Genomic DNA, 20,897 nt, shown 5'->3' with positions numbered 1-20,897 from the left:
CAGGGATGAGATTTCCTGCATCTAGAAATACCACAAGAGCTCCAGGCTGAAGCAATTACAAGCACAGTGAGGATTTCACACATATCAGAGATTATATCATTCTTTGTTTTATGATTTTACACCTACTGAAACCTCTTTAACAATTCCACTACACAATTTCTCCTTCCAAAGCCCTTCCAGACCTGAACTGTGTAAAGCATGGTCAATCCATGTTTTGGCAGCTGCAGGACATGCTTTGGTTTGGTCATTGAAAGTATTTCTCATTATGTGGATCAGCAAGGACCCCTTATTACTGCCACCCTTGCCAGTGCTGTCTCCCAGACCTGTTTACAGATTCCACTGTCACCTTCCATCTCACTGGTCACAACAGCATTCAGTGAAATTTCCTATATTGTAATCTTGCCTTTTGTTTTCAATACAGGTACAAAGGCTCTGCTAGCACAGCTAAGATAACAGCAGTGTTCCTGGCTAATCTTAACTTGCTTAGACCTGGACTAAAATCCTTCTTTGACTACCTCAGATATAATACAATCTCAAAAATACTAATAGCAATGAAAATACTTGATCTGTAGGCACAGTATTTTCATGCAGTCAAATTTACCATCTGTCTTGCTGATTTTACTCACATAAGGTGACATTTTTAGTTACACATGGAATTACAGCTTGGTCAATAAATCTGCCTTCCCAAAAAGGTTACTAGATGTGAGTCAGTGCTTACCAGCAAAGTGAAAACTCTGAGGTACAAGATTTATCCATTATTCAGCAGCGCAATAGGAAAATAGAGCTGACAGCATTTGCAGCACTTCTTTTTAAATACATGATCTCTTTTGTACATCATAATACTATGCACCAATCCACTCCATGTAGTTGTAGTGTCCAATTTGTCTTTTTATCTGAGCATGTAAATAGGAGTGAATAGCTAATTCACATCTTAGATTGTTTTACTCGAATTTGAACCAAGCTGAAGTTGCTTGCTTTTTACATCAGATAGGAAAAATGTTCCTCCAGTAGCAGAGTCTGCATATGTACACGTCTTGCTTCAAGACAGGAAACATTTTGTGCATATCAAACTTAGGTCTTCATTTCTCGGCAATCCTGTATCTCTCAGGTGAAATTAACAGAGGTGCCATTCAGCATTACCTAAAAACCCTCTCTAACTTATATACTACTGCCCTCTACTGCATATATATATATATATACAAAAACCATTAAAGCAAACTTAACATCACTATTTTTAGTAAAACGTTGCATATTAATTTCTTGCATTTCCTGCGCTCATTCTACATTCTGGTTTTGCTAAAAGATGCTGGTTTGGGAGCTAAATATTCCACTTAACTCATCTGTTGATCTGAATGACCACAAAGGACATTAGTCTTAAACCAAAGCAAACTATTAACCTAGACCTTTAGAGGAAAGCCACAACTCAAGCAAGAGAAAGCCAAAATCATTTATCAAAACTGCAATGCTATCATTAATGAAAAAATTTAAGATGGCACAGCAAAATAGCATCAGACAAGCTGCAACTGTAATTTTGTTATTTGGAGGTTGCACAAGTTGTGCTAACCCGTGTTCCATCTATGCTCCAGCATTAGACCCCACACGTGGCTCTCTCATGGCTTTGCATCACTCTGCCAGGTCTGTTATCAACCTGTCCTCCTCTTCCCTGTGCCCTCAGCCTTCCCAGCTTCTTGCAAGAACTGGCACATGGTTTCAGTGCAGGACCTTCCCCATGTTAACAGGGAGCTGGAAGAAGGCATCATTCCCCTTTTTCCTGCAATCATATGGGGTCACAAACCTTGAGGCAGGCATCAATGAGATCTGTACTGGGACAAGATGTTCAAATAGAGCATCTAGGGCACAGAGAGGAACAGCAGTCACTAACACTCTACTGTTATTACAGTCAATACCATGTTAGAAAAACCCCACATGCTCACGGAATCATTGCCTAGCATTACAGTTTCTTAAGAGCCACAATGCACTATTTCTAATTGGAAAAAGGTTGCTTCATGCAACTATAAAACTGTATGGTCATCATGCATGAGTTTGTGGATCCATTTGGAAACCAACACTAGAAAGGCAGCTGCAGGCATTTAAAACACTTCACAACTGAGGAACTGATTTCAAAATAATTACCTGAGTTATAACGCATCCTGAGAACTTGTTTTTTAACACAAGACAAGCAAGTAAAATGCAAAAAGAAATTGAGTAATCTCAATCCCACACCTCCATACATTCAAGAACAATTAAGAGTGAACTCCAAATGTACCACAAGACAGTAGGTGCATTTGGGAGGTTAAGGAATTACTGTGAGAGATGCCAATCATCTCTAAGGAAGAAAAACAGCACCGAATTTTCATTTCTTCTGAGAACTGAGACAGCATATTATTCACAATAGGACATAATCTGTAAATCTGTATTAGATCAACTTTATTATATTATCAAATTTGACAATAAAATATTCAAAATCTATTGAACACATTTATACACAAGAACATATAAAAGGCCAGGCCTCAGAATAGGTTCTGTACAAAATACTGGTTAGTGTAGAGCAGCAAAGTCATTGCCAAACATTCCCTGAATTCAAGAGGGCCTTGAACACACTGTGCTCCAAGAATTACCTTAATACCACATATTCCTTCCTTTGGTCTGCAAATCCTTTGCAATTATTGCTAGTTATTGAAGCTTTCTGCTTTTATACAAATCACATAGTGACTCTGAACCTTTTCAGAAGTACTACAATGATAGCTGAAAGCTTCTTCAGCATTTTCTTTACAAGTTGCCAAAAATAAGAAATACATTTGGTCCTCAAGACTAGTTTTGGTTTCTGAAAATATTCTGGAAGAATAAAACCAAGTAAAAAATATGGAAGGAGACACATAATTAATGCTTTAGGTACAAAAAAGATACATTAGTGAATTCAGACTTCAGCTGTGCAGTGTGGCAAAGCACCTGAGTTAATCCTCTTATCAAAGTGCCACATTCTCATTAGAGTTTTTTTTCAGACCTCTCTCCCCACAGGAATGGAGCCAGCTCAGTGCCCGTGGCTGCAGCAGGTCTGACAGCAATGCTCACTGCTGCCCTGCACAGGATCTGGGCAGAGAGCAGCCACGCCTCACACACACAGTGCAGGGCTTCCACTTCAGCAACGGGAATAATGCATTCACTTCTCAGTGCGAACTGCATCCCAGCCGGCAAGAAACTGCAAATGAAAGGGCTGCTGATCATTTGCTAGGGGGGAAAAAAGACCCCACACTTTCTGGACATAAAACTACAGCCTGCAGATGCACCACAAGCAATCAAAGAGCACCAGACGTGCTGTTCTTGCTCTCACACAGTACTTAGGACTCAGGCACACACATTTCTTGACAACAGTACAACAAGGCTTTAAAGTGACAAACAAAAGAACAAACAAATAAAAGCCTTGAAAAACCTTCAGCTTCATTTTACCATATTGACTACCACAAGGCTTGTCTACTAACAGAAAACTGGTTTAGAAATCTTTAGGTTAAAAGATACAGCCAACCAATCTCAAACATAGTACTAGGTTGCCAAAATTAGAAAATAATAAAAAAGTTGTGCTTTTTCCCCTCTTTTGGGTCACAAAAAGTGTATTTTAAAAAGTACTAAAGAAAAGAAGAGCAAAAAGGACAAGCATTTTTTGAATCATGTATATTGAAACTTCAAATCACAAAAAAACCCTGCAGCTAAATTCTTGCTATGAGACTGAAAATGCTATTGATTAATGGTAAAGATCCAAATGAATCTTACAAACATTCTCCAGATTAGGTTAAGAATTGTTTACATACATTGCTTTCTCATTTTTCAGCCCTTGATGTCTATGTTGATATCCTGCAATACAGCCTCCAGCTCCACTCAGTCCAGTGCTTATTAACAGGCATTCTCCTTCAGCAAGAAATAGATTGTGATTATATGTTTTCTGTAATTTATTCAAATAGCCATTGATTCAAAAATTGAGTCAGACCAAGGAAGAGCTTTATCATCTTTGGGCAGTCTTGAAACACAAGCCTGAAGCTTATCCAGCTGACAAGCCCTGCATAAAATAGATCACATGGCTAAAGGGCAATTTTCTGCAGACAGGTAGGGGGCTTTTTTCCCCCCTCCTTTTTGTTGTAGGGCTTCTTCTTTTGGGGGGATTGGTTGTTTAGGTTGATTGGTGGTGGGGCTTTTTTTGGTTTTTTTTTGTTGTTTTTTTTTTTTTTAATTTCAGCAGTTACGCATTGCAAAGGCTCAGTACTTTGGAAAAGTCCAGGCAACCTTGCTGCTGGACTGTAGGGTACTGGGCAAGTGAGGACAAGATTAACGATCCATTTTAAAAATCAAGAAAATGTCTACACTCCCTCAACATAAGCATTAGGAAAAAATGCAGAGGGGGAAATAAAGCTACGTAAGAAAGTTTAAATCTAGTAAGATAATGAGCTTGTTGATGACCCTAATTCAAATTATTTTGAATTAACAAGAGATTTCTGAATTAAAACTAAAGTCTTAAAACTACCTCCTGTTCCATTGTACAATAGCAAGAGTTCAAGCCCATCAGTTCTACTGATCTTACTGATACATCCAGTGGCAGAAAACATTTTAGGCATGCTACCAAAATAGTTAAAACTTCGGCCTTTAGACATATTTAATTTCTTAAGTAACGAATCCTTAATACTTTGATGAGTTTCTGCATCTCTTAAAATATTTTTCTTGGAGAACCTAGCATTTTGAAAGCATTCAAAGCTGTGTTTTTAGAAAACTAAGTGCTGTCTAACTGGGTGACTGGTTTTAAAGCAAGCAAGAGAGAATTTTTGAGTATAACTATTTCTCCAACAGGACTTTTGTAATCAAGGTGGTAAATATGATGGCCTTTAGGCCAGCACTTCTGTGGAGGTCAGAGGTGAAATTACTATTTGAACATTGAGTAGAACAACACTGTAGGAAATTGCAGAACTGCATGTTCAGCAATTTATAGAAACATTCAAGGAACCACATGTCCCAGCTTCTTCAAACAGCAAAAATGAAACTTGTAATCTATGGGAAATTACTTTTAGTCCTAAAGCAAAAAATTTCTTTTCAGTGGAATGCAATGTTGATCTAATCACTGCTTAGTCAGGCAACTGGATCAGAGCCAAAGTATTTGACTGAGAACAAGGTTTATACTCCATACTGGCTTTCATTCCTCACTCATTTCAGAAGTTCACTTTTCTTTAAATACTGCCCACCATCCATTATCATTTCCCCTACAGGAAGTCATTTTCCACCCATAAATGCAATTCTATACCTTTCAGATTGTTTGCCAGTATTCAATTAGCTTTGATTGATGTGCTACTCCACAATAACTGTGCTACAGTTATTACAAGCACCAACCACAGTTTAGCCTCATTCCCTCATTGAGAAATTAAAGCTGAGATTTCCTCAGACTCCAGACTGTATGTGATCAGGTATTCCAGAAGTTGATGAGCAACCACTTCCTCTTTCTAAAATAACCCAGTAGGGCACCTAATAAACAAGCTTCAAGTAATTCACACATCTATCTTTTTTTTCCCCCCACAGTCTGTAATAAACAAAAGTCTGGATCACAACAATGGTAGCACAGTTCCAGGCAGACCTCTTCCCTATTTTACCTAGTAGATATGCACATTTATAAACTAATCCACTGGGAACTAAGGATCAGAATATGCTTGCTGTGTTTGTCAAATTGTTAATACCATTCCCTTGGGCATCCAAAATTGCCATCCTTCCTAGCCTTCCACTCCAAACCTGCAAAGACCACACAAAGGAACTCTGGGATCCATACTGCATGTGGTACGTGCAAGGGACTGCACAATCTCCAAATGAAAGTCTGTATGACCATTGGACACAACACCAGAGGCACAAAAATGCATATTTGACAAAATTTTCAGAATGTGAAAATACCGTGAAGCATGATGAACACAAATCAGAGACGAACAATCATTTAGAATACCAAGCAACTTGAAAACAACCTTTTAAAAAAGCAAAATAAATAATTCAAATATCTAAATATCAAGGGATTAAAAGGCATTTCCCCATATTTAAGGGAAGGCATCACAGGTGAGGAAATAACTATCAACACAAGGTTATCACAAATCAAAGAGCAGCTTTTTCACATAGGAGATAGTAGTATAATTGGACAGCATTTCAATGTGCTCGTTTCCTGAAAGCTCAAACATCACCACTTCCTGTTTTTGCCTGTCCACCCACTTTCTACACTGCAAGGCACTCTGTAAGTTCACTGTTCCATCCCCATCGCTGTAGAAAATCTTGGGCTCTCTGTCAGGAAAGCTTTCATAGTGGAAAGAGTCGGGGGTTTCCACGCCAGTGCCGTAGAGGCAGTGGATGCGCACCCCGGGCGGGGTCATGCCGTACACCAGGGGCTCCGTGTCCTGCCTCATCAGCCAGCCGTCCTCAAAGTCAATGTCCCTGTAGAACTTCCAGTAATCCCGGAGCGTGTAGTTAGCTGTGGGTGTGCTCACAAACACCTTGTCTGGAGGCCACGTGTAGTTGTAGGGGAGCATCCAATTTGTGGAAACTGCTGATCTCTGCTGGTCTCTGATCTTGAGTGAACTGATGACAGGGATTCTGTTGTTGTCACCTTAAGGAAAAAAAGTGGAATTTCATTATCCATAAAGCAAGACATCAATCTTAATCAGCATCAATTACTAGCACTCATAGTGATAATATGAATAATAAGTTTGTTCCCCTGGCTTACAGTGACAATTTGAGAAGTTTTTCCTCATTTATGACTGTCTCGTAAATTGACTTCTGCAAACTGACTTTTAATAACTTCCCAGATTTAAATATGAGTTGATGAATGAAGGAAATAAATGCCTTTAACACATGAATAAGGGATAATTTATATGAACCTTTCTGCATATTTTAACAATTGTTCTTCCATCTTCACAAAAGCTGCTTTTCTAAAAAAAAAAAAAAAAACCTAAGGAAAAAAAACACAACAAAACCCTGAGACAAACACGAGTTTATATTCCTTGTTTGTTTGCATTATCACAGTGGCTGTCACACCTCAATTCTTCTTCCAGCTGGACTTTGAATTTTAGTGGTCCAGGTCAACCCTGCCATAAAAAATTGAAATGCTGCAACTGAAACCACTATTCCTGAAAAATATACTCTGGTGCTCTTTCAATTCCATGGGGTGGCACTATTGCTTCAGCAAGGCACAGTAATGCCATCTTTAGGAGGACTATATGGAGACATTGCTAGTCTGAAAACAGATAAAGAAAACTCAAATGCACAGCCAGATTCAAAAAGGTCCTGAAAAATGGGTCTCATGATACTGTGTGGTGTAACAACTTCACTGTGCACTCTCACCACTAATGTGCTGAACACTGCTTGGCAGTTCTCAGCAAAGAAAGCCCAAGTTCTGAACCGAACAATGAAAGGAATGTGTACAAGATTTATTTCCAGTAGAATAATCAAACACAGAACCTGACTATCCCAGCCTTCTCTTACAGAATTGTTTCAAAGTGCTTCTCAAATACTTTACTTTTCTCATAAGTGAAGAAGTACAGGACGGCCAACACCACATTTAAGTCAGCAGACAATATCAAAACATTAGATGCAAGGAAGACACTTAACATTTCAACCTTCCAACATGTGAAAAATAGAAACAAACCACTGTCAGCTTTGTGTCTTTGCCTACTGCAGTGGGATCCAGCAAAGCTCATGTACAAGTAGCTGAAAGTATCACAGAAATCTCCAGAAAACAATTCCACCTGTGTACTGTTTACCACTTTGATAACAGCTGTGGATTTGACATGAAGTTCCTGATATCACATTATAAACAGGAATGGGAGCAGAAAGAATGCATTCATAGAGTTCCTTGCCTTTCCTGCTGAAATGCAGTATTTTCCTTTAAAGCAACAATTCTTCAGCATACTAACTCTGATAACTTTAGAAACTCTTAAATAGACTAATGCAGTCTAAAGGCTGATGGTGGTGCTTTACCATGGTGGATATTTGAGACAAAGAGTTTAAACCTGTACATTCTGAAACTATGTTTGCCCACGTAACTTTCCCACATGATTGTTAAATTTCTGCTCAAAAACATGGAAGTTGAGTACAACAGAGACACAGGCAAAAATATGACTGACTTAATTTTAGTAGAATTTAGCTATTCATTATGCTTTAGTAGAATTAGCCCCTTTCCTTGAGATGCATTATAAAGCATAGACAAGGTACAAAGCTCAAAAGTTTAAGCCAACAGAGATATGGGACTATGGAATTTTATATAATCATATAATTTTATGAAGGTGATATTAACATTGTTCACTTCTTGCCAGTTCTGTAATGGCAAGCAAATATGTCAGACAAAGCCTGTGGGAAAAGGGAAATAAATTTTTACAGTGACATTTCAATAGTTTTAACAATGTGTAAATTGGGTGTTTGTATTGAGTCAAATTTTCTAATTAGTAATGGAGCAGTGCACTGCTGCTCAGAATCAAATGCCTTTGCTAAGCAAAGTATTCTTTGCTTCTGACCATGCATGGCTGACTCTCACTGTGTGTTTAGCATTTTGATGAAGTCAAAGTTTTGATGTCAGCTTTGATTAGGAAGAAGATATCCAAAGCTAACAGATCAGAAACAAACTCCAAAACCAAGCCAGAAACATTGAGAACTAAATGTCAAAGCACATGATGTAATTATGGCATCACATGAGGGTAAGTGAACATTTTCCATCAGTCATTTTCAGTTACTTAGTGAAATACATTATGCTGCTTTATTCAATTTTTCTGTATTTTAGTCTCTGGCATATTCAGTGTGCTAAACCCAAGACCTCAAAGATTCACTTTCCTGATCTGCAGAGTTACAGTTTTCACCTGACATTTACACAGTGGACACCAGTTCCCCACCATCTCTACAAATTTCCTTTAATGTTAACCTCAAGCAGCTGTGTTATCTTTAATGAAAGGAAACTGCTGAATGCTCTGTAGTCCTTGGTAGCTTTGCCATACTGATCAGAGAGCAATCAGGCTGGTGGCAAAAGAGACAGAAAGAGAAGGCTTCAGGCCAAACAGCAGGACAGCACAACAGTCTGCTCAAAAGAGGTCAGGAGAGGTCAAGAAGGGAGAAAGCTCCTAATTACAGGATGTGAGAAATCTCAGTCCACCCCCACAAAATGAAAGCTAACAGTTGGGTTGCAAGGCTTGAAACATCAAATTGTTATTGCTTACAAAAACGTACTTTTTTCCTTCATGGTGTCTTAAACTCTCATCCTGCAGCCTTACAGTGAACAGTCTTGTTAGCATTGTGCACTACATACACAGCACGGGCAAAGCCTCCAATTACCTACCTGAAGCCAGCACGCGGAGAGTTTTGGCCACTCCTCCCCACGGAGCACCCAGTGACACATAATCCTTGATGTACTTGTCCTTCCAATCCTGGGGCTGGCGGTTCAGGAAGTAGAGGGTGTACATATTGCCCATACTGTGAGCAATCAGGACAACAGGGCTTCCATATTGCTCATACAGTAACTCTATCATCTTGCGAAGTGCCACAAAATAGTCTTTATTCTCATCTAAAAAATACAGATTACACAGTGATAATTATTAATTGTGAATGCTGAGCTTTAAAAAAAAATAAGGTTTTAAATCATGGTGTTGAACTGTCTACAGAAATAATTATGCAGACCTTAGAAATTCCAATATTGAATAGGAAGGGTAGGAATTTTGTGTGTACATGCTTTAACGAAATGGGGTTTTTTCTGCTGTTTTGTTCTGGTTTTAAGCAAGTTTAAAGTAGCAAGTTTTTTAAAGAAGGAAAAAAAAACAAAGTGAAACCACAACACTGAGCTTGCATTTGCACCCAGGAATACCCAGGCCCCAAGAAATAAACAAAGTTACATTATTTGCTGGCTAGGAGAGTCAAAAATTTGTTAAAATAATAGTATATTATTTACTTGGTGCCTTTCTCCAGTCATAAGGTGCTCCTCTTACATCTTCATCACGTTTGTAGCCCCAATCTACTAAACTCTGCACCAACATATAAAAGTAACTTCCTGTAAATATCAGATAAGAGGGAAACAGAAGAGTAACAAGGTTAGCGTGAGAAGCAGCTGTCAGACACTACTGCAAAACCAAGTTCCAGAGGCAGTATCTGTGACACCACACATACACATTAAACCTGCAGTTTGCCTGTAACAATCTAGAAAGCTGCATGCATATTAAACAAAATGAGTCATGCTCACTATCTCCCAAAATTGAGAGCCTATCACTATTAAAATTTCTTACTAGGTGGCTGACCTCTCAAACATTCTGGCAGCCAAATGTAGTACATGCAAAGGAAAGTTTACCCTTGAACTGCAACATAATAATTTTTGAAGGGTTTTCATTAGTCATAGCTTTTATTGATTGCAAATTAATAACAGGTAGGGAGTAACAGCTGGCCTGGACTTCACCAATGTTTATTCCTGGAAACAAACGCTAATCACGTACCTCAGGGCAGAACTCTGGAAACTACCCCAAAACTATTTTTTTATCCCTGGGGTAATGGACTAAACCTTAAGTAACTGAATAGAAAGCTTTAATAGCAAAAAGGGAAACAGACTGTCAGTTGCAGACTGACTACTGAAAGATGCTACTTAATGCAAGGTTTGACACTGGAAATTTAAGCGTTACCAGGACTAAATGCATCCAGTAACTGTGTCAGAACAGTCTACTGAACATCAGAGCCATATTTAAGTTTTAAGCAGAACGTCATTTGATAGTCTTGAATATTTCTCATACAGTCCCTCAAGTGGAGAATTGAATCATAGCTCTGTTCTAGGTGAAAGAGCGACCTAGTGCAGATCATTAAGCACATCACTGCCCTTAAATAACAGATCCATGCTATGAAGCATGTCAAGCTCAGTGCATTACTGACTATTCAACTCCTCCAGTCTTCAGCCACAGCAAACAACAACTCACAAAAGCTTATCAAACTCTGTGTTTTCTGAAATATGACTTCTACAAAAGCACCAAACAAAAAGCAGAAATTTGCAGCACAAATGCAATTATATAGTTATTCTGACACCAGCAAAATACAAGGAGCTACAAATTGTGGTACCATATCTCCCAATCCAATTAACCCATTCCTAAGGCCAAAGAATATCATACTCAGAACTTGTGCTTTTATTTCAGTTTTGCTTGTCATGCTTCTGTCACAGAATTTTCTACTCAACCCATCTCATTTTCAGAAAGCATCTGTCCTCAATATGCCTATTCAGATTTCATCCACCAAACTTAGATTTGACACAACACTAAATAACATTGAATCTTCTTGTCTCAATCTATCAGGCCACACAACAAATGAAACAATACAATGAAAACTCTTAAAAGCCAAGTGAGCTCACAGAAGCGTAATTTGAAAACACATTCCAGAAGCTTGTTGCATAAAGACAACCTCCAATGACAAAGCACTCCAGACACAGCCTCTACATACCAACGCTCCTTTTGCTTGGGTCAAGAAATTCCAAGGAAAATGTCTGCCCAAACCCTGGGACTCTGATATCCACTCCATCTGGTGGCTCTGTAATCTTACTTGTTCGATTATATACCAGCCTGGGGAGGAGGTGAAGAAAAATAATTAAACAAAGCATGAAACATGTTTTATTGCCACATGACAGCCCTCAATTACACTGGGCCTTATATTCTGAGTGCAGTACAAGAACTTTAAGTGCTGTTACTCAGAAGGAGGAAAAAACCCAACTCAAGCAGACATGATCAGAGTACTCTCATGGCTAAGAGATTATACTATGCAAACAATTACTTTAATTACTTCAATGCTTCATGTGCAGAATCTAAGACTTTTTGTCTCTGTAAAACTGAGTATATGGATGTGTGACTGAACTTCATCTTTAAAATATAAGCTACTTTATATAGTTCTACATCATTTGACTTTGCATCAAGTCACAAAATGGAAAAAAACTTATAAAGAGCATAGGAATGTGGCAGTAGGATAGAAAATACCTATTAAATCAGACATAGAAAATATTAACCTACCTAAAAAAAACCCATTTCTACTTAACTAGAAACACCCCTATGAGCACAAGGGAATACTTTATTTCCCAATTAATAACAACTAGCATCTCAGGAAACATATTGAGGTATTGAGTGTTGTGTAAATATTTTTCAAATCACCTTAGGATGTGAAGAATCTGGAGCATTGAGTCAGGAGTTTATTTCTTTAATCATCCCTATTATTATAGTTGAGGTTTGGTTTGTTTTTAGTACAGTATCAATACAATTGCCATTTCTCAATGCAAGTTTTTGCACCTAGATGGAATTTAAACTGATGCACAAATCTCTTAACAAAAATCTCTCTAATCCATAAGGCACAGGGCAAGAAAAAGAAGACTGCTTTACAACAGCTTAATACATTAATAAAAGAGCAACATGCCAACACAATAGTTTTTAATTGCACCAGCTAATTATTTCTTGTTTTCATACGTATATTTATATTGTTTTTACAGGAATATTAATAAAGTAGATTGAATTATGAAATAGCATGAAAGCTTTAAATTAGGCAATTTTTAAAACCACAATATTTCAGGTCGAATTTCCTGTGCATCAGTTTCTGCCCATTTCCTCTTGTCCTATTGCTTGGCAAAAAAAAAAAACTAAAAACAAAAACAAAAAAAAAACCCCAAAAACCACCAAAAAACCTCCTTGTGATAAGGCCACAGAGGTGTCTAACAAGTGCTCAAACCTACACTGAGTCACTGGTAGAAGAGAAAGTGAAAGAAACTAAGAGAGCCTCTGCTCCTCATCAGCAATTACAGCTACTTCAGATGAAACAGAGCTACATCTTCAGACCCATCCTGTCAGCCCAGCCAGCAGAATACCAAGTCATTCCTCTCACTGGTCTTGAATCAGAAAAGGAACTTAAAGGCAGCCATTCTGCATGTCAGTCTACGGAAAGGATGTAACTGCAAAAAGCAATATTTCTGATCTTACCTGATATTATCAATCCAACAGTCAATGATAACAGGCAGAAGCAATTCTAGATTCAGCCAGAGTGTAAAGTAACTGTCTGTCTTCTTAGAGCAGAGATAGTGCACCACTGATGGCTTATCTAACTTCGCTTCCAACTGATTACCCAAGTCGCCCGGAACTGAAAAATATAAAGAGGAGAGAGAGATATAAAAAGGAGGCAGTTAATTAAAGCATATAGCATTTTCTATTGCAGTATACACAGCTAAATACTGTAACCCTTATGTGCATTATCACTGCACCCAGAGACACCATCAAGTTTTGTAATTGGAGAAAAAAATACTACATAAGAAGGTACTACATATACATTTTCCACTGAAAATATTTCTATATTTTTAAAGCTGAGAAATTAACATGTAGAATGATTCTCAATTAACAGCTCCTAACTTCAAAGAGCAGACTATAAAGGAACACGTGAGGCCATGGGTATGAAAAAAAAAGATTGTCTAGGACATTACCAAACTTATCTGTTTTTTCAAGTACAAACTGAATCTTTATGAAAGAAATTATTTTCCAAAGCATCACAACTGCACAACTTTATTCTCTTTAAACAGTTGCCTGCAAACTATCAATTTGATAGAAATGTAAAAAGTAAAAGACTGAGTTATATTACTTATCTTCCCGTAAGACCAGACTTTCACAACACAAGACACGACTGGCTAACAGTGTAAAAATGCAGTTTCATATCTTTTACATTCAGGTTTTGGCAACTTTTTTTTCCTTTGGATATCTTACATGAGTAAGACGTGGTGGAAAGGGTCTTGGGTATTTGCACCTTCTTAAGGCATATACTAAATGTCAGTATTCCTTTGATTAAGGTTTATTCTTCATTATTTTTTAAACCCTAGATGGAAACAGGAATATTTTCTCAAATTAGAATTAGTCTTAACCAAACACAAACAATTTTCAGCACCAAGTTTTCAGAGAAACCTCTTACATTCTGTTATGTTTAGTAATTTTTTCCTCAAGAACCAGAGAGACAAAAACATATCAGGAACTGAAAAGTTTTTCTGTATTAGAAAAATTTAGAAGTTAGACACTTCTTAAGGGTTTCCTCCACTTCTTTCAGGTCCACAAAGCCCCCTTTTTAGGGTGTGTTTGTCGATGTTTAGTTTTGAAGTTTTTTAATGCAGGTCTACCCGTACATTTGTTTCCCCTATCCCCCAGTAAACTACGCAATCAAATCAGTTTGTGTTCTATAATACACTGATACTTAGCAGTGGCTTAAGGAAGGAGCTAATATCTTTTAGCAGAATGCCTAATTTAACTGGAAAACCAGATGTGCTTTTAGAAAAAGTTATTGCAGAACTGAAAAAGGCCGAAACTTCAGATAACTACACTCTTACAACCTCCAACCACAGCAGGTTATGCCCCATGAGATGTACCTCAGGATTTCTTTATTAACTACCTCTACTTTCTCATTAGATTTTCAGGAGCTTTATTTTTGTCACCTTAAGTGAAATGTTAAGAGGCCCAGTAGCTGACCATGGTTTATTTTAGGTCATATTTCAAGGACTCTGATATACTGGAAAGCATAGTAAGGGAGATTACAGCATTGCATCACACCCTAGAAAGAGTTTACTGAAGCTCAGTCTTGTAACCTCGCAAAAATCCTACTGTGTAATTGCTTAGAAAACTAAGGCAACAACTTGTTCCAGTCTCGTGCCTCTGCTGTATCAGTGCTTTTAATTGGAAAAGGAACAGAACATAATTCTATTTATATCTTTCATGACTGGCCAGTTTCAGCAGCAGACCTGCCAAGGACATAACAGGTTGATTTTGTCTTCAGTTTCAATGCAAAACAAAGAAGAGTGACATTTTGTTCTAGTCTGGAATCTCACTTCCTTGGGTAAAAATAAAGTTCTCCCAGCAAAGATACCCTTCAAAGTCTTAGACAAACATTTGGGATATTAGAGTTTGGAGAACTTGCTGAGGTTTCCAAACTGAACTCAATCAATCACAAGCACTCCTGCTCAGAGTAGGGAAAACTCACAGCTGAAGAAGTTTCAGATTATAATCAAGATACATCTATCAACAAAGCACTGAAAGCAGGATACTGTACAAAGTCTCACTTGGACTTAATGGAATGATCTCAGATTAACTGCAACTTTCATTTAGTTAAGATATTTTATCTTCAAGTTTCTCTGCTCCTGTGTCCAGCTCAGGACACAGATGAGAAACATGACATACTGATTTTACTCAAGGGATGAGAAGAAACAAGATGAAAAATTGCAATTTTTTCAATTCTAAACAAAAGATAAAGGACAAGTTCTACCTGTGCAAAGATAAATACTGTAGCTAAAAATTAAATTCTCACATACAAGTATGATGCATGTTTGTTTATAAAGCAGGGATTAACAAAAATGTTTTTGTCATGTTGACATTTCCATATTAACAGTGAAGCTGCTAATCACTATCACTCACACACTGGGGCATTTTTATTTTCTAAAGTATACTTTGCAAACTGAAGATGCTTTGTGATGAACCTATAGGAAACAAAATACAAATTTTTGGTTTTGAGATTATAGAAAAAAAACATGCAAGATCTTCAGCCCTCAACCTGACCAGTTTAACAGTGTTAATGATTTACATTTTGGCTGGAGACCTATTTAGTGGTTTTTTATAAGTAACAGGTTAAAAAATATTACACTGAAGATTAATTCTGTAGGTTAAGGGCATAGCTTTCTACATTTTCTGGTGGAATTTGGAAGCAGTGATGGAATTTGAAAGCAGTAGAAAAACAGGTTTCCCTTTGCTTTCAGACCACACAGAGGATGGACCTGCAGGCAGAGCAATCTGTATGCAATTTTTCTCCTCCTCCTCTCATCTACCAATATGTGCAGCTTCTAAACCTTTTTGCTTTTAAAGTTCTAAAAGTTATTTTTAAAGCCTGCACACTGACTCCAAAATAACTTGTTTGAAGTTCTGCAAAATATATCAGCACTAGTTAAGACCGGATGTCCAAGACAAGATCTTCAACAGTACCCTGCTTCCCTAATTTGCAGCTGTGTAATTCCTCTGTCAATTTCAGAGCTGCAAACATTTGGAAAAATTAGATTTCTTATTCAGCAGAGAAAAATATTTCCGTAAGAAACTTGGTGTTCTATCAGTTTGGTACATTTGGTGTTCTATCAGTTCTAGTACATCCTCCTTTCTCACAAAGATGCTAACCCCAACAAAACTCACTCTAATACATCAATAAGCCAAATTCACTTCCAATATTCATAGTATCCTTAGCTAATTTTTCGGTCTCATATGTCCTGACAAAACCAGTAGATCTCCCTCTGAGATGTGTTTTTATATGATTAAACTGTATAGAAAAGCTGATTAGAAATATCATTAGAGTTTAAGAGAGGTAACAGACTGTGAATTGCAGTAATTAGCTTTAGGATACATTCCTACTCCTGCCTATCACTATCCTTAAGTCTAAATGACAGATTCACAGTTCCCACCAAGAGACAAGAAGAAAATTGCATCCTAAAAGTGACCTGCCTTAAGACTGACTGCTCAGATAACAAAGAAAAAAGATCATTCAAAAAATGTCCAAATATGAGGATCCTAAGGGAAAAAAGGTATCTATTTAATAACAGGGCAGGGAGCCAGGATATTTTTTCATGTGGGGATAAAGAAAAAAGAGGGCCAGCAGTTGGTATTTTTTTACTACTTTTATCTGAAATGCAAATGCCTTTGGGTATTTATCAACTATTGTAACATTTTAACATTTTTAACCAGCATTATTTCCTCAAATAACTGTCATCATTTTGGTTCTATAAATCAGTCTTACTTCAAAATGAAGCAACTTTACAGGAAAATTAATTTTAAACTCTGACTACAGGTCTCTGAGAACATCTTGAAGCAGCTCATACACTCCATGGACTGCCACAGAAAAGGCCTTGTTTAAAATTAGGAACAAGAAAGCAAACAACGTCTCACATGATACTTCCAGATACCTTGGATCACATGAGGCATAAACATTTAAATCACTCCTGACATCTAGCCAGCTGACCATACAAACATACACAGCTCAATTAGCAGTCAGCAGGAATTCACAGGCACAGCTCCTTTGCATGTAAATCAATTATTAACAAACTTCATTTAGGTGTCTTTCTAGAAAACTTTAGCCAAGTACCTAACAAATTGTTTGCAGAAGGTATCAGAACATTGATATAGTTATTGTGTTGAGTCAGCTCTACAAGGTAAAGAGTTCAGTGCATCTGACATTGATCTTATAAGGATGAGTTACCAGCTCCAAAAATGCCTAAGACACAAGATAGTATCCAGTGATTATTGATGGACTAAATCAAAGAATGAAGGAAGAAGAACACCCACAAAAATTACTTGCCACGAGCATTAAAGACAAGCCTGCTGAACATCACCAAACTGTTGAGAAGTGTAAAAAATTATAGTTTATCTAAATATAAAGCAGATATCAGAAGTAATTACACAGAATATATGCAATATACATTTTTAGTATAGAGAAGCATTCAGTAGGTTATTTTGGCTCTTAAAGGAGATTTTTCTGTATGATTACATCATCCTGGCTAAATAGAAAACACTTTAAAAAAGGTATAAAAGTAAATCAGTATCATAATTAATCTTCTTTTCCCCCAAAACACTTGGGAAAGGAAACTGAGGCAATCACCTTAGGTTTGAATGAGAACTGTGCCTTGTATCAGGCCTTCAAACAGGCTCTGTAAGGCTTTGACTTTTACCTGTTTCTTCTTCTTCTCAAATGTCACTATTATATAAATATACTTCACTGGTTTTTTATTTAAATCTCAGGAAATTGAGCAGTTCCACTGCAGTGCTTTGCTGTCAGTTACTACCCATGACAATTTGGTCCCTGGTGTTGCTCCCTTGGTATGAGTGAACACGAGCTCCAGGCAGAGTGGCTCCAGCCACTAAATCACCTCGAGGGTGCACAGACCAGGTTAAAGCAGCCTAATCCAAGCCATGTGGTGCCACTCTCCATGTTCTTTGCGCCAGCTCCTCCATTAAAATAATTCAACTACAAAATTAATCACTTGTTCCTCATCAGGTTATATCATCACGCTTTAGCAAGACAAAGGACTCCACAAAGTGGCCAACAAACAGGTACAAGGAAAGCTGGGTGAGCACCAAGGAACTGCTAGACTGGCACAGCTGCCCCACAGAACCACCTTTCACCTGAGCCAGTCAGGGCTCTCCAAATCTGAGAGCTGTTGCCATCACAACTTTGGCCGAGAGTTACAAGGCTGTACTGATGCAGCTCAGCTCTTTTCAGTTGTGAGGTTCCTCGAAGCAGCAGTTTTGTCAGTACCTGGGCAGCAGAACAGAAGTTACCCACATATAAGCAACACCCCAGATTTTGCAAGATTCTGCTCTGTTACTCGGGTAAGCACAGATTGCAACTGCAAAGTGGGGTCATTACACAAAAGGTTCGAGCAAGCTGCACTGGGTCTTGTGACCATCTCTGGTCCAAAACATCTGAAGTGATCACTATGTTGACAACATTCCTTTAAACAGCATTTCTTCTTTCTTTACTCCCTAAGATCAGGTGACCATCCTGCCACACACAGAGTATGACCAACTTAATTCCCCTTTCTACTGAGGCATGTTAACCTCCAAACAGATCAAGAGTGTTTTGATCATGAGCACCTGTTTACTGTAAGATAAAAAATTTTTTAAAAACAGACCTTACATGAGAAATTAGGAGTCTAGATGCCAGTCTGATAAATCAGGAATATCAACTCTGTATTCCCACCTGGTATGGGCTCTGAAGTAATCTCAAGCTTGTATAATGCAGACTTACAGCTCTAAATCTTTTTAATTTGTGTATCCAGGTGATGTGGGTTTTTCTCCCTTCCCCCCAACACCTGTGTTAAGCCAGCACTTAGAATGCTTCCCTAAATGATTCTCATAAGCCCTTCCACCATCCTCATTGCAGCGATTCCTAAAAAGCTTGTTTTAACATGTCACACATGCAAGAAGCATGAGGACTGGGCAGCAAAAAATCCAGCAAATTCTAAAATACAGAGACTGACTAGAACACTAAGAGATACAAGTTCTGCAGCATTTGATGAAAACTCACTGTAACAGCAAGAAAGGCTGTTGTAAAACACTCCAGATGAACGTGTGCTCAGCCACACACTATTTACCAGAATGTCTCTTCAGGAAATGTAGGTCAGCCACAGTTCTTAAAACCATCCTTAGGGAACATATATACTTACAGTAGATCCATCAGTAGTAAATCCATACTCCTACAATCAGTAACCCTTTCTGCCAGTTGCTTTTAAATCTTTGATTCCTTCCCAGATAGAGTTCAATGTTAAATCAGCAACTAAAACATCTCTGTCATCAGGAAGCTTGCACTGGAGCAAGTGCCAAGGCCTTGGCAGCACTACAGAGAGGAAAGATGGCATAAAAGATTGTTTCTAGCCTCCCCAGACGGAATTCAAAGAACTTTTCCGGTTTCAACTCCTGCCTCTTAGGACACCCTTCTGCAGTTTCTACTTCCAAACCACAGCCTGTCATTCAGTTCAGAGGCCTTTTAAGAACTGTGGATTTGTACACACTGCACCCTGAGATAACAAGAACATTTTTTAATATGCTCTGGTAGAATTTGCCCTTCTAAGTCAGAATTTGTAACAGTAGTAACAAAGCCAACATCAGAGCCTAAATTATTATCAGGAAATGGAGACTGAACTGAACAACATGCCACTTTTCCCATCTTCTCAGTTTTTCTTCCCCCATGACATCAAGATATATCAACAATAAGAACATGCAGCATGCTGAATATATTCACTGGACTGGCTACTGACATTACTGTCACCAAATGCACTTGCTGTCTTAGAAGAATGCTTAAGAATTACAGTTTCAGTAGACAAGTTATTGAAACATTTAAAATTTATTTACATCTTATTACCAATGGATACAAAAAGTAACTAACGAATATTACTTATTAACTATTATATTAATATTACCTGAATATTCATCACAAACTATTCTGTGTTAACAGGTGAAACCACAGGCCAGTAACAAATACTCATTTTTCATGTTACATGATGAAGTGACTGGTTTTTTTTGTTTTTTTTTTATTTGGCAATTCGACTGCTGGAACACCCAATCACTCCTCTTTCCACATCTGATTCCAACCGCTTTCACAAAAGGTTCATAGAGAGGAAAGCGCTAAGCAGGGATGCTCTGGTGTTACTTAATGAGCTCGAAGCGTATTAAAGCGAGCCTTGTCTGTGCCCCGGCCGCTGCCAGGCCAAGGCAGCCCCAGCCCGGACCTCCCGCCGCTGGGCCGGGCCGGGCCGGGCCGGGGCCGCCGCGGAGCCGCCGCTCGGTGCGGGCTCTGACCCCGCGGAGCCCGGGCACTGCCAGCGGCGGGCGGGGCGCGCTCCCCGCGGCCGTGCCGAGCCCACGGCGCCCCGGGCCTCCAGCGCCGCCCCACCGGGGGTGGGTAACGGGGCCGGCGGGTTCAGCCCGGCTCGGCTCGGCTCAGCCCGGCCCCGCAGCGCCCGCCCCGCCGCCCCCCAGCTCTTACCCAGCACCACGGGCGGCCCCGCGGGCCGGCGGCGCGGCGCGCTCCCGCCGCCGGGACACAGCAGCAGCAGCAGGAGGAGGCTGAGGAAGGAGCTCCGTCCGGAGCACGGGAGGAGCCTGGCGCCAGCCGGCAGGAACATCGCCCCTGCGCATAACCCCGGGGCCAGGAGCCGCCGCCGCTGCGCCGGGGCTGCCGTGGCCCGGCCGGAGTGCGGCCCGGCCGCCCGGCACGGCCAGAAAAGGGCCCGCCCGCTCCGCCGGACCCGCCCCGCCGGGCCCGCCCCCGCCGCGTCACCGCCGAGCGCGGAGGGCCGGGGCGGCCCAGGCTGTGGGAGCTGGGAGCTCCTGCCGAAAGCCCTGTCAGTG

At 39.3% G+C, this 20,897-nt stretch overlaps 1 protein-coding gene across 1 annotated transcript; it reads right to left on the bottom strand.

The window, feature by feature from the left end:
* Positions 1-2,410: 2,410 nt before the first annotated feature.
* Positions 2,411-20,834, bottom strand: PLA2G15 (phospholipase A2 group XV). The gene is made up of 6 exons (XM_030282672.4): positions 20,533-20,834; positions 12,969-13,125; positions 11,455-11,573; positions 9,935-10,033; positions 9,329-9,553; positions 2,411-6,613 (listed from the first exon to the last, which is right to left on the bottom strand). The coding sequence occupies exons 1-6, from the start codon at positions 20,669-20,671 to the stop codon at positions 6,102-6,104; spliced, it is 1,251 nt and encodes a 416-aa protein (XP_030138532.4). The 5' UTR covers positions 20,672-20,834; the 3' UTR covers positions 2,411-6,101.
* Between the last annotated feature and the right edge of the window lie 63 nt (positions 20,835-20,897).

Source organism: Taeniopygia guttata, chromosome 11, assembly GCF_048771995.1.
Source record: "Taeniopygia guttata chromosome 11, bTaeGut7.mat, whole genome shotgun sequence".
NCBI classification, from domain to species: Eukaryota; Metazoa; Chordata; class Aves; order Passeriformes; family Estrildidae; genus Taeniopygia; species Taeniopygia guttata.
The sequence above is the reverse complement of the archived record's forward strand: the minus strand, read 5'-3'. Positions and strand labels throughout refer to the sequence as shown.

Bases quoted from the DNA above. Each gene is read 5' to 3' on its own strand.
- PLA2G15 (XM_030282672.4), bottom strand. From the start codon at position 20,671: ATGTTCCTGCCGGCTGGCGCCAGGCTCCTCCCGTGCTCCGGACGGAGC. The intron at 11,574-12,968 runs GTAAGATCAGAA...CCTCCTCCCCAG, and splicing joins TGTTGGATTGATAATATCAG to GCTGGTATATAATCGAACAA. The intron at 6,614-9,328 runs GTAGGTAATTGG...TTTTTCCTTAAG, and splicing joins TCTCCGCGTGCTGGCTTCAG to GTGACAACAACAGAATCCCT.